Source organism: Ursus arctos, unplaced genomic scaffold (assembly GCF_023065955.2).
Source record: "Ursus arctos isolate Adak ecotype North America unplaced genomic scaffold, UrsArc2.0 scaffold_29, whole genome shotgun sequence".
Lineage (NCBI taxonomy): Eukaryota > Metazoa > Chordata > Mammalia > Carnivora > Ursidae > Ursus > Ursus arctos.
In genome coordinates, this window is record NW_026622974.1 from 4,938,043 (window position 1) to 4,951,656 (window position 13,614).

General features: G+C 57.5%; 1 protein-coding gene across 1 annotated transcript; it reads left to right on the plus strand.

Moving 5' to 3' along the window:
* Positions 1-642: 642 nt before the first annotated feature.
* RSPH9 (radial spoke head component 9) lies at positions 643-13,568 on the plus strand. Its single transcript, XM_026507357.4, has 5 exons — positions 643-869; positions 3,941-4,106; positions 6,051-6,180; positions 6,647-6,793; positions 13,343-13,568. The coding sequence occupies exons 1-5, from the start codon at positions 643-645 to the stop codon at positions 13,501-13,503; spliced, it is 831 nt and encodes a 276-aa protein (XP_026363142.2). The 3' UTR covers positions 13,504-13,568.
* The last annotated feature ends 46 nt before the right edge of the window (positions 13,569-13,614 follow it).

The following is a 13,614-nucleotide window of genomic DNA, read 5'->3' on the forward strand; positions in this document are numbered from 1 at the left end:
CCAGTGCTTAGGTCTCCATTTGTCACTTGGGTGGAATAGTCCTACGGAAGGGGTGAATAGACACATCTCATGAAGACTGAGGAGGACGGAACGATGGACCCCAGTCTGTAGGACCTGGCTTGGGGTGGGGGTTAATTGTCTTGGATTCCTAGACTTTGAGAGCCAAGATCTCAAATTCTTTTCTTCACACAATTCTGAGGCCAAGAAGGGACACAACTGAAGTGAAATAATACAGCTAAGGTCACCATTGTGGTGTTTTTCTTCCCAAGCCCTCATTGCATATATACAGTGAGGACTCAATTATTCAACTGTTGGAAAGGCTCAGAAAAGGCAAAAATATCCACGGAACCGGGGACCTTCAATCCCACACGGTAGGCTACCTGTCTTAGGGGAAACCACGCTGTTACCGTGACAGCAGAACACGTGTGGCCCCCAACGTGAGAAGCACGAGGACGGGAGCTAGTGTGCCCGGGCTTTGTGGAAGGAAGGGCGGTGTGGGGAGCAGGGCGGGCCTGAGGCTCCGAGCGGGCGGGGCCGGGCGGCTGGAATCCTTCCTGCGCGATGGAAGGGCAGAGCTTTGGGTCTCCGTGGAGACAGTTGCTCCTAGCAACCTGGCGGGCGTTGATCGGAGCCGTGGGCGCGATGGACGCGGAGAGCCTCCTGCTGTCGCTGGAGCTGGCGTCCGGCAGCGGCCAGGGCCTCAGCCCCGAACGTCGGGCCTCGCTGCTCACCTCCCTTACGCTGGTGAAGCGCGACTACCGCTACGATCGGGTCCTCTTCTGGGGCCGCATCCTCGGCCTCGTCGCCGATTACTACATCGCGCAGGGCCTGAGTGAGGACCAGCTCGCACCACGCAAGACACTCTACAGGTGGAGGCGGCGCCCGGCTCCTGAAGGGGGCGCCACTCGGCGGCCGGGAAAGGGTGGGCGTGGTAGGAATCGAAAGGGGGTGGGCCGACCTGCTCCTGGCCGCGAGGGGACAGGGTCTGGGGAGACTGACCCCGAGAAGGGCCTGGAGGGACGGGGCCGAGGACGCCACGAGCTGGGGAGGATTAAGGGGCCGGGGCCTGAGAACCTCGCGGAGCAGAGGCTCGGGGCGAGGGTCGGGGCGCAGGAGAGAAATCTGGACGTAGGTGGGTTTATGATACAGGCTGGGCCAAGAACGGAGGCGCAGCAAGGTGAAAGGTCCCGGAGTATGGGGACCTGGGGTAGACGCAGGTGCAGGCCTGGAGAGCGCAGTTTGGAGAAGGGTCGGGAGCCCTGGAGGGTAATGAGGTGCTGTTTGGAAGCGAGTCCAGAAGTATCTTCGGCGGAGGCGTTGGCTCACAAAAGGAGGCGTTCTAGGAAGTAGAGAACGAGTAAGGCACGGGAGAGGAGGGATTTAGAACCGGGGAAAATTCCCCGGACGCTATCTACCGTACAAGGCCGCCCCGCCTCTTTCTTGACAACCCCCAGCGACGGCGGGAAACTCACCACCTTAGAAAACAAGCTATTCAGGCCGCAGGGAGTTGGAAACTTCATTTATCTGTCCAGGCATCAATCCAACATTGATTGGAGGCATTCTGTGTGGACTTGGGGTTACAAAGATGGCTAAGACTCACCCGTCTCCAAGTTAGTCACATCCTAGGAAGGAAGACCAACATGTAACCCAGCAATTCAAGCGAGGTGGGTTAACCCCAGGACAGAGGGGTGTGCAAAAGGGGACCGAGGGAGGCCTTCTAGAGAGCAATGAAATAAGATTGCTAAGGGAGACCTGAAAGCTGATTAGAAGTCCCCAGGAAGGTGTGGGGGAAAGGCATGCCAGTCAGAGGGCAGAGTTTGGGAGTGGGCTTGGAGTGTTTGGGGGAACAGCAGGTAGGTAAACCCGACAGGGGCAGGCCAGGATGTTACACAGACTGGATGGAGAGGCGGGGGATTTGAACTTTGCTCAGAGGCTCTGGAGAGCTGAAGAGCCATTCGGGGGCCTTAAAAAAGAGCCTGCTCAGATCTGAGTGGGCGGGCGGGCCTGAAGTGGGTGAGCATTCAGGACGCTGTTGCGGTATCTAGAGGAAGGAGGCTTCGAGCAAGAGGTAGCTGAGGGAATGTAGGCCAGGGTTGGAAAGACGGAAGCAGTGGCACTGGCCAGACTTGGGCCTGAATGGGAGAGGTGAAGAGGTCACGGTGGACCCTTCCTTCCAGCTAAGGCAGCTGGGTGACTGCTGGTGCCACCCACTGGAACAGATTCAGGAAGCAGGACTAGGAAAGCCCCATTGAACTTGGGATGAGGTGCATGGGGGGGGGGGCAGGATCATAAGGAGGCATATTAAAGTGCAAACCCGGAGTCCAGACAAAACATCTGGACTGAAGATGGAGATTTGGGACTCATTCTATCGCATAAGTTTTTATTTCTTCAGCACCTACTATGTGCCAGGCATTGGTCCAGGTACCAGGAATTCAGTGGTACATGAGACAAAGCCCTTATCTTCATGGAGTCTACTTTATTTGTGGGGGCGGGGTGGGGGGAAGGGAGACAATAGATAAACACATGTACATTGCAGATCTAGAGAATACAGGATGCGATACTGTTTTAAATAGGGTGGCCAGAGATAGTCTCTCTGGTAAGGTAACATATGTGAAGAGACCGGAAGCAACTGAGAGAGTGAGCTCTGTGTTTATCTGAGGGAAGAGAATTCCAGGCAAGCGCAAAGGCCCTGAGGCAGATGTGTACTTAATGTTGGTGGAAACCCATAGAGGCTAGTGTGGCTGGAGAGAAGGGAACATTGTAAGACATGAGGTCAGAGAGGTAAGGGACCAGAGGGCTTTGTGGGGCATTGCAAGGACTTAGCTTAATGGGAAGTGTTTGGAAGCTTCTACACAAGGACGTGATCTGGCAGCTGGATGGGAACTAGACTGAAAGGGGAGCAGGTATGGACTCGGGGAGACCAGGTAGAAGGTTACTGTAGTATCTAGGTAAGAGTAGATAGGGGCTTGGACCAGCGGGGAGCAGCGGAGCTGGTGAGGTGGTCGGGTTCTGGATACCAACCAGGCAGTAGCTAGGGCTCTGGGAGTCAGGGGGCCAACCTGCAGAGAGGAAAGAGGGGTGAGAATAGATCCTGGGAATACTTAGGGCAGCGGAGGGGGGAGAAGGGAGATACCAAGGGAAACAGAAATGAAAGGCATTTGTTGGCTTTTAGGCCCTGTGGATGTCCTCCTGAGCAGTTCTGTGGGATGGCGGGGAAGCTGTGTCCGTGTTGTGGGCAGAGTGAAGGTGACGGGAGGAAAGCCCGCCACGTGGCAAGTTGCTCTGAGAGTATTCAGAGCTGGAGGAGGGGCATGAGGGACAGGAAAAGGGTACTTGTTAGCAGAGCATGGATTTGAGAGCTGTTTTAGAAAGCTGAGAAGTTTCAATGTTGAGAAAGGAGCCGGTGGAGAGAGAAGGGTGGAAAGATGAGCAGGGCCTCCCCTCCCCCAACAGGCCCCACACGTTAGAGAGGAGTGGGAGGACGCCCTCTCCTGGCAGGAGGAAGGGACCGGGCCGGTCAGTGCTGGAGACCTCAGAGGACAGGTCCTGGAGCCTGGACCGGCTTTCCTGAGATATGGGGGAAGGTGGCCGTGCTGTTGGCTCAGCAGGCAGGCGGAGCATGACTTTGGGGCCCACCAAATACAGAGGCGCCTGTAACTGAGGGAAGTTCAGCGGCTAGAAACTCATCAGGACTCTCGCAGTGCAAATATCTAGGAAGAAGTTTTTGCAATTTTGTAGGCACGAAGCTTTTGTGACCTTGACCTTTTACGAAATAAATTTGAATTTGCCTCACTCATGGGGGGTGGGGTGCACCATAGGCACTTAGGGCTTCGAAGGGGAGAGGTGTGACCCCCAACAGTTTTTCTTGGGCTTCCTCCCTCAAGAGAAGGGGCGGTGGCAGGAAGCCTGGAAACCAGGATCATGGGGATGTCGTTGGCAGCCTGAACTGCATGGAGTGGAGCCTCCTGCCCCCGGCCACGGAGGAGATGGTGGTGCAGACGTCTGTGGTGAAGGGTCGCTTCATGGGGGACCCCTCGCATGAGTATGAACACACCGAGCTGCAGAAGACGAGCGAGGGCGATAAGGTGTTTGAAGAAGAAGTGGTGGTGAGTGACGATGAGAGGAGGAGGACAAAGACAGCCTGGGCCACCCAAAGCCCTGCCCAATAGAAATTACGGTGGCCACGGCATAAGCCCACACAGCTGCTGTGTGACAGCGTGGCGAGTGGACGGGCCGCTCTGTCGGGAGCCTGGCTCTGGGCAGGGGCTGGGAGAGGGGGTGTGTGCTGCGCTCTGGGGTAATGGGATGTGCACAGGCTCTTGTATCTTTATATCAGTTTTTATTTTACTGGATAATATAGCCACATGATTTGCAGTTTGAAGGTGTCCCTCTCCTCCCTGTCCGCCAGTCCCCCAGGTCCTCTTTCCGGGGGACATTTTGCACGTGTGTGCATGTCCACGTCTTGCTACACGAAGTGCAGTCTGGGTCAGAAGCATCACCGTGGCCTGGGAGTTAGAAATGCACACTCTTGGGCTGGCGTCGGGATCGGAATTTTAACATATCCCAAGGGGATTCGAATACACATTAAAGTTCCGGAGACATTTGATGCAAATACAAGCCTCGGCAAATACCTGACCTCCACATATTCTCTTCTGATCTTAAGACAGAACAAGTGGCAGATGTTCTGTGCAAAGTTCTGCACCTTGCTTTTCTCACCTGTTTGGAGCTCTTTCTAGGTCAGTGCTCTGAAGAGCCTCTGTTTTTACCATGTGTGACCGTCCCATGGCCGGATCAGTGTCTTCGTCGTGGAAATGCACGACGTCTCCCAGTTGTAGCTCTGACAGGCAGTGCCACAGAATGACCTGCACGCAGTGTCATTTCCAATGCGTGCACACTCTCTGAAGGTTCAGCTCCTAGCAATGGGGCTGCTGGGTCAAAAAATAGGGAGCGCCCATTTTGAAACTAGACACACCTGGAATTCAAAACGCAGCCTTTGCACTTGAACCTGGGTGAAGCCAAAAGTCTCAGTGGAGGCCTGTGATGCCTCAACTGCAGTCCCCGCTCCTCTCCCCCTGCCCCACCTGACAAACTCCACCTCCCTGAGGCTTATTTTCCGAAACAAGGTGGGATAATGATACCGACTTTGTAGTCCTGCACAGGTTAAACGAAGCGACCTATTTGAAGGCTCTGGCCTAGGCACGCATAGCGCATTACTTTCCATCTAAAGTGTAAAAATTCCAGTTGGAGGCTCCTGGGGTATAAGTGGCTGAGTGACTCTCAGGGCCCTGGTGACGCGTTTTCCCTGTCAAGTGCTGCTTTTCCACAGACACCTCTACGAAGTGTTTATTCAGGGTCGCCCTTGATATTGACTGTAACCAAATTTCATCTGCATGATAAAGTTATAACATGGGGTGATGCTTGAGAAATGTTCAGTCAAAGCATAGGACCTGAAACTACATGACCTGAGACTCTAATTTTGTTTTAAATATATACACAGAAAAGTGAATGGAAGGAAGTCTGCCAATATGTTATTAGCGATTATCTTTAGAAGGTGGGATTCCGAGTAGTTCTAATTCTTTGGAGTGTATTATAAACTATTTCTATATGACCTAAATATTCTACAGTGATCAGGATTGCTTTTATATTTTAAAAAGGCAAAATAAGCAACATTTACGTAGGATGATAGGATGGTATGTTTCTGGAATGGTACATAAGAAGCCATCAACGGTGCTTGTCTCCAGTGAGGGCAGTTGGAAGGTCAGGGACGGGGTGAGAGAGACTGCTTTTTTTTTTTTTTGGTAGTTTTAAATAGTGCGCCATCAGTATGTATTAGCAATTTAAAAGAGAGAGAGAGGCGAGGAGTGAAGGAAGGAGGGAAGGGAGGGAGGAAATCTTGAGAGGAGGGAAGGCGAGGGCTTGCCCAACATGCTTTTCCATGGACTTGGCATCCACGTGGTGGTGATCCAGGTCAGATGGTCACGCAGAGGGCCCTTGCACCAGGGGTGGTGGCACAGCACTCTGGCAGGTTGGCTTGTCTCCTGTCTCCTCAGGTCCAGATCAAGGAGGAGACCCGCTTGGTGTCTGTCATTGACCAGATTGACAAGGCTGTGGCGGTCATCCCTCGAGGAGCCCTTTTTAAGACTCCTTTTGGACCTATCCACGTCAATCGGACCTTTGAAGGTGAAGTCTCCGGGGCAGGAGGGCATCTCTCCCCAAGTATAGTCGGACCCATTTCTGGGAGTCCTGGGGAACCTGTCCACTTTCTGGAAGGACCAGCTGTGGCCATATCACTTGGGAGGATGTGCTCCATGGCCTGGCATTGGTGGTTGGCATGGGCTGCCCAGTCACTGGACCCTGACTCTTTTCTGCCTGAGGGTAGGAGAGCATTTGGCCACCTGGGTTCCAGGGCTTTGCGGGGGTCTGGGCTCCCTGCCTTCCCCACCTTCTTCCTCTTTGGTGTCTCCTCATCGTAGGGTCTGGACCAAGCCTGGGCTGACAGAACACCATTCCTTTTTCTCCCTTTAGTTCTCTGTCAGTATCTGACTGAGTCCTTTGCAGGTCCCTCCATGCTGTCTCCATGCGTGGAGAAAGGGGGGCTGTGGGGTTTGGGGCCTACCATCCCTTCCTACCTGCCACCTCTTTTTAGGACTGTCCTTGTCTGAAGCCAAGAAGCTTAGTTCCTACTTCCACTTCAGGGAGCCTGTTGAGCTGAGGAACAAGACCTTGCTGGAGAAGGCTGACCTGGACCCTTCCCTGGACTTCATGGACTCCTTAGAGCATGACATCCCCAAAGGTAATAGCCTGGGACTTGGAGGACATTGCATCTGCCCCCAGGTCAGAGCAGTGTGTCCTGCCCCCTGCCATTCTCCTTGGAGGTCAAAACCAAGGGCCCGGGTGGGAACTGGTGGTTCGCCGGGCTTCCTTGAGGGTGGGGACTTCCCCAGGGCCCAATCCAGGGCTCGGCTCATAATAAATAGTCGGCCCATGTCTGCAGACAAAAGGAAGCCCTGTCTTCCATGTGATTCCACAGACAGGACATCTCTCAATGCCTCTCTTGATTTCCATACCCCTCTTGAAGGAGGCAGGTTGGGAATCCTCTCCCAAACATCTCTGAAAACATCCCTGAAAATCCTAGCCACACGTGCATCGCACCTGTCAGTTTGGGGTTAGATCCAGTGCTTGGCACATAGCCAGCGCTCGGTGAGCGGGGCTGAGCGACTGAAGGCCGGACCACCTGCTAAGGAAATGAGTTTTGTACATTTGCTTCCTGCTATGTGCGTGGTACGTTTTAATCTTAAAATGTACAGCCTCAGAGGTCTTCCCGTTCTTCAGGGCCCAGCCGGCCCAGGCACACCCCCAGCAGTTGGGGGTGGGGTCACGGGGACCCCATTGCCTTCCCCCGAGCTGCACCGGCAGAGACGCGTGTGTCCTGGGAAGACGCTCTTGCTTTGAGGCTGTCTGCCAGGACCGGTGCCGGGCTCCGGGCGGCACCTCTGTCTGTTCCCTCCCCGTCTTTGGGGTTTCTGAGCACTGCCGGGACGTGCTGTGGATGAGGGCAGTGCTAACGAGAAGGATAACGACAGGCATGGCGACTCCTGAGAGCGGTGGTCCTGCTTGCTGTACGCAGGGCGCTGTGCTCACCCCCCTCCACGCCTCATCTCCTGTTCCTCATCACAGCCGCCCTGAGGGATGCCTACTGTTTTCATCCCTGTTTTACAGGTGAGGAACCAGGCTCGGACAGGGAAAGCCAAGGACACAGTGGGCATTAGAGACTTAGACTGCAGGGCTCTGGCATGAACTTGGTGTCAAGCCGATTAGCGTTTCCCTCGCAGTGGGCAGTGGGAATGGCAGGACGGTATTCGCCCCCACCATGCGGGGGACCACTTCTGGGGAGCCATGCGCACTCCCAGCCGGGGGCAGGGGGAAGTGGGAGGCTGAGGTAGGGACTCTGGCATCAGACAGCCTCGGCTGGGATCCTGAATCTTCCACTCACTAGCTGTGTGACCCCGGGGCAGGCCTCACCTTCCTTGTGCCTCCATTCCCTCATTCCTGAAAGGGAATAACGGTACTTGCCACTTCATCGGGCTGTTACGGGAATGGAACGAGTTAATGCATATACAAGATGTTTATAGCAGTGCCTAACATAGTAAGGACTCAAAAGAAAATTAGTAATTATTATTAGTGTTCTTTTTGTGGCAAAAAGACCTTAGGGGCGAGTTGGGGCAGGCCTAGGAGGACCATGGCGACCGAGGGGTGGGGGCCTACAGCAAGGCAGCGGGAGCTGCTGGCGGCTTGTGAGCAGGTCTGTGACAGTAAGGTGCTCGGATGGACTGAGTAGGGCCAGGTAGGGATCTGGAGGCCATTTCGTGGCTCCTGCGGTGCCCCAGGGGCTGGGCGATGGTCCCAAGAGGGTAAGGGCTGCCAGCAAGGAATGGCCACTCTGGCCTCTGCCACATGGGGGTACCCCAGTGCATAGAACACTTAGCTTAGAACGAGGCCCCTGGGCCTGGGGGGGGGGGTAAACAATGTTGGTAGGGGCTGGGGCACTTCTCCCCCATGAGACATGGTTTCTGACTCCCATTCTGTCCCCCAACTGTGCTCACAGCCTGGCCGGAAGCCAGAGGGGCCTGCACATCCCTGGTGGGAACAGGAAACCAGCAGCACGGTGGCGGTGGGACGCAGCACCAAGGTGTAAGGGGCAGGCTGAGAAAAGTCCTCTTCGCACCTCTAGTCTGGGGGCTCTAGCCCTGCCCCCCCGAATCTGGGGGTGGCTGGAGAGCCCTGCTCCAGGCTGCCTTTGCTCACCGGCAGCTGGCTGCTCCAGGGCCCACGGATGGCGCACTCCGTCCGCAGTGCCGGCTGACTACGGGGCTGACCCAAGAGTGCCTCCTCCCCCTTGCAGCTTCATCCTCTGCGGTGGGAGCAGGAAGGGGGTTGCTAGGACCTTTGCAGCCAAGACCGAAGCCGGCTAGATGGGGTTGGGGCCCGGCAAAGTCTATCTAAGGGAACCCCATCAGCCCTGTCTGCCCTTTCATTTTGGATCAAGGGAACACAGGAGGCAGCTGTCTCTCCCTGCAGCTGGGGTCGTAAGATATGGAACTTTGGGGGTCTTCCTAAAGGATGCTGGGGCCAACCTCTCTGATGTGTGTAGTTGGCAAGTGAATTCGTCAGGAGGTAAGAACCTGGGCCTGGGAGGTGGGTGAGCTGCAGGGGCCTGAGGCCCTAGACATCCTGGCTTCACGGCGGGCCTCAGGGCTGAAGGACCGACTGATGGTTCAGTCTGCCCTGGCGTGTGGCTCTGTCCTCAGTGCTGGAGCCTTGGTGGCTGAGGGCTCTTGGCATCTGTGTGTGGGGGCCTGAGAGGGGGATACTCCTGGCCTCACCTTGGGGAACGTCACAGCTTCTGGGCCTCCAGCTCCCTGCCTCCCAGAACCACCATCAGAAGACCTCCAGGCAGCCAGGCCCAGCGTTTCCCCAGGAGGACTTGGTTGGGGCTGTGGTGTGGGGGTGGAAGTGTGGGTGGTCCGGGAAAGAGCAGACACTCAGATTTTGCTCCCAGACTCCCTTCCTTACCTGCCAGTGAAGGAGCAGAAAGAGCTGCTGGGAGGCTGCCTGCAAGGCCTCAGTGGGCCTGGCTGCGAAGTGGGGCCAAAATCCCAGGTTCTCTGGGACACCAGGACTAGCATTTGACAGCCATTTTCTGCCCGGGGAAGGACCATTGTTTCCTTTCTGGGACTGAGGCAATTGTTCAGGGGACTTTGTGTCACGTGTTAGCAGGGATGGTTTAGGTTGGGCCTGCCCCCGCCCCCCCCCCCACCCGGGCGACTCCTGCTCTCTGTGCCCATGAGCGTAGGGCAGCTCAGCAGTTTGCTCCTGGACCAGCCCTATTGCAGGTTGGACGGGGAGGGTGTTGCCTGGTGCCACCAATGCCCTCCTGAGCTGTCCTGCCTTGCCCTGGGGTCTGCGGAGTTTTGTGGGAGTGGGTAGCTTTGGGGGCAGAACCATCACCCTGGTGGATGAAGGGCGACAGCCAGGAGCTCTCTGAGCTTGGGCTGCAGTCGGGGGAGACGGAGCACCGGTCGGGCCCGAGTTCTAGGTAGCACTCCGCTGTTCAGTGCTCGTCAAGCGTTCACTGCAGCGGGACTCGGCCACTGGGCGGGTACCGCGCCGGGCGGCAGGATGCCCTCGCCAACCGGACGCTGTCCTCGCCTCGCAGAGGGTTGGGGAGATCAAATGAAACAGGATGGGCAGTGGAAATGTGAAATAGAAGGTGCCTCACGCACAAGGTCACTGTGTCCTGGGAAGCAGAGCGGGCTGGGGGATGGAGGGCAGAGCCTCTCTCCTTACTCCGCTGGGGGGCTGAGGGGCTCCAGCATTTGGGCGCCAGGCAGCAATGCCCAGTTCAGGCAGCAGAGGGCAGCAAGGGGCCTGCCTGCCGGCCCGGAAAACTGCCTTTAAAATGTGGTGGTGCTGGTTGAGGAGGCCGCGGGGGACGGAGGAGTCAGAACACTGGAGACGGGTGGGGAACACGGCGCCCCATTGGCTTTCTCTTGGGGGTGTGTGCAGGTGGCTCCTCCCACCCGGCCCCTTGGAAACCTGGCTGACAGGTGCTTAGCCTTCTGGACTAGGAGGCCCGGCCTTGCCCATCAAGTGGGGGTGGGGGGCACTCTTCCACTGTCGGGGGATTTGACCGTAACTTGTGGGCCTGGCGGGGGAGTGATCGCTCTGAGAGAAGCGACCCACGGCCATTCCTGCGCCGTGTGACAAGTCGTGTGGGGCTGGTCTGAGGAGAAAGTTTAAAACCATCTGCTGTGGTTGGAGAGCCCCGGTGCCCGATCTGGCCCTCTCTTTCCCTCCAACGTAATCTCAGAGCTTTGCTGCCTTTCTTGTTTCGCACGCATACCTGAGGCTAGCCTGAGGCTTCCACTAGCAAGGTGAGACCCCTGGGGCCCACGCAACCCAGGAGGACTTCCTGCCAAGAGGCTCCATCCCTGATTTACCTGCTTGCTGCCCCCCCCCCCGGCCCCCAAAACACAGCTTGTTAGAGAGGAGTGGCAGCCAGAGGGCAGGAGCGAGGTTTTGGGGAGACTTGGGAAGAGACCAGGGCCACAGAAGGATGCTTCCCCTGAGAGGGGGCGGTGGCAGTGGCTGGGCCCAGCCTTTCCAGCAGTCGCAGTACAACTGGGTGAAGGTGACAGCGAGTGCCAGGCTCTCCAGGTAGACGCTACGTGACTCCTGGCACGTTGAGAGTCTGTGCGTGTGTGTGTTTCCTGGGCTACCAGCTGAGCCAGGGACAAGGAGAGGACAGGAGTGTGACAGGAATGCAAGGGAGGGAGGGAGGCGGTGCTGTTGGCTGGCTGGCCCCTCACATGCCACTTCCATTCACCGCCAGCACCCTTCAGCCTGCTTGGCGCTGCCCCCTCGCCCCGGTGGGGGTACTGCATTTCTCTCTGGCACCCCTGGCAGTTTCCCCTTGCTCCCGGTGGGGGTTGGGGGTGCCCTGCTGATGAGCCTGGGCCCCTTCATCTACTGGAGGCAGGAGGTAGTAGGTAGCCAAACCCTAGTGGGCAGGGTTGTGCGAGGAAAGGTCAGCCCTCGCTGGGGCGTGCCGAACCATCTAGGCTGGGGGCCTCCAGGGTTTCATTTCTTTCAGGGCATCGGGCCCAAGCAGGTTGCAAGCTGCCCTCGTGGGTGGGCAGAGAATTGAAGCAGAGCCTGACCTGCTTTCAGTTCAAGAGAGCTGTGTGACTATGGGCTCTAAGGGCAGGCGCTGTCCCCAGATGATGCTCTGGGCACTGGTGGGGGTGACTGGGGGGGTGTTGGGAATGTACCTTCCTGGGGTCTGTGCTTCTGGCCCAAAGCTGCATGCCGTGCACTGGGGACACTTTGTTCTGTCACACCCTCACTCCCATTACCCCCAGGCAGTCTGTTTTCTGTAATGAGTGACTCGGAAAGCAGCGAGCTAGGGCCTCTAGAACTTTGGAGGGCAGGTCTGGGAGGTGGAGGACCTCAGGTGCCCGGCGAGGAAAGTTGTGGGAGCCAGGGAAAACACTACTCCCTTCTCTGGCCAGAGCTCTGGTAACCCAGGGGCCCTCTTCTTTCTTGACACTGTCTGGCCGGCACTGTGTGGGCCTGGGGGCATGAAGCCCACACTGTTGCTTCCAGATCACCTTCTCCCGAACAGGTGGTGACACTTGGTGCCGGCCTCTCCCGAGCAGGCCAGCGCCAGAGGACCTACATGCACCTAGAAAGCTCTGGCTTTGACCCGGGCAGGTGACGGCACCCTGAGCGGGACTGAGCTGCTGTTGGGCCCTGGTGGGTGGGGACGGAGCCGTGAGGCGGCTGGGTGTGGAGTGACCAGGGTGGGCCGTGGCTGGAGGCGGCCTGTGGGAAGCTGGGGTGGTGGGAGCCAAGCAGCCGGGCTGAGCTGGCAGCCGATGAAGGCCTCAGCGCATCACTGGCTGGTCCAACACCAAAACCTTCAAAGCATTCGCCTTTTTGGCAGGGCCTGGAGCAGAGCTGCGGCTGGGCCGGGGAGAGGCCTCAGTGCGCAGGGGAATAGAAGCTCCAGATCCGCATCCAGAGGCGATTTTCCCAGGCTCCTTCCTCCCACACAGGGGCTCCCTCCCTTGGTTCTGGAGCCAGATCAGGCCCTTCCCGCCAAGTCTTCATGGCTGCACAACGTAGCCCCAGGCTGGGCTGCTCCTGTCTGGGGAGCAAAAATCCAGGGCAGAACCCAGCATAGACAAAGGCTCATTAGCTGCAGCCCAAGTCCCCTCCCGCCAAGCATGGCTCCCAGTCCACTGGCTGCCAGGATGAGCTATTGGGCCGGGAGGCCTGAAACGGCCCAACTTCTGTGCGCCCCTGGTCAGGTCTAATCCATCTTGGAGCAGGGGCTTCTGGGACTAGGGATGAGAGCAAAGTGGCAAGGAGGGCAGACTGTGGCAGGACCGCAGGTCACTGGTGGCGGACCGGCCCCCCCATCGGGCGGGGAGCCTGGACAGGGGCTCTCCTTGCCAGGCCCCGTCTCCCCCGCCTGTGGGCTCTGCTTCCCTCCCCCACTCAACCTTTAACTAGACTTGCTGACAGGCACAACATGAACCGGGGTGTGCTTCACCTCTTTTCATTTCCTTTGCCCTCCCTCTGGAAGTGGTTTTAATGAGCAGTGAAATGGCTAAAAGGCCATCAGGAGGAGTAGAGCACCGGATACTGAAATTGTCTTCCCTCTCCCAGTGGAACCGTAGCACCCGGGCCAGGCTGCCCAAGGGGCTGGGGGGCCTCTGCACAGGGCAGAGCTCCGGCCCCACGGCACCCAGGCCTCCCTCCCGCCTCCTCCTCCCAGGGTCCTGGAGCATCCAGGCGGAGAGGGGCAACGCCCTGGTGGTGCTGCGAAGCCTGCTCTGGCCGGGCCTCACCTTCTTCCACGCCCCGCGCACCAAGAACTGTGGCTATATCTACGTGGGCACCGGCGAGAAGAACATAGACCTCCCCTTCATGCTGTAGGAGGGGGCAGCCGGGGAGTGTCTGCCGAGTCTCAACAGGACTTTCATAAACGGCTGTGAAGCTGGTCTGTGTGTTCTGTCCTGCCGCTGCCCCACACCTCTGCCTCCATGT

Coding starts and splice junctions, on each gene's coding strand:
- RSPH9 (XM_026507357.4), top strand. CDS start 643: ATGGACGCGGAGAGCCTCCTGCTGTCGCTGGAGCTGGCGTCCGGCAGC. Junction 4,107..6,050: donor TGTTTGAAGAAGAAGTGGTG/GTGAGTGACGAT, acceptor CTGTCTCCTCAG/GTCCAGATCAAGGAGGAGAC. Junction 6,181..6,646: donor CGTCAATCGGACCTTTGAAG/GTGAAGTCTCCG, acceptor ACCTCTTTTTAG/GACTGTCCTTGTCTGAAGCC.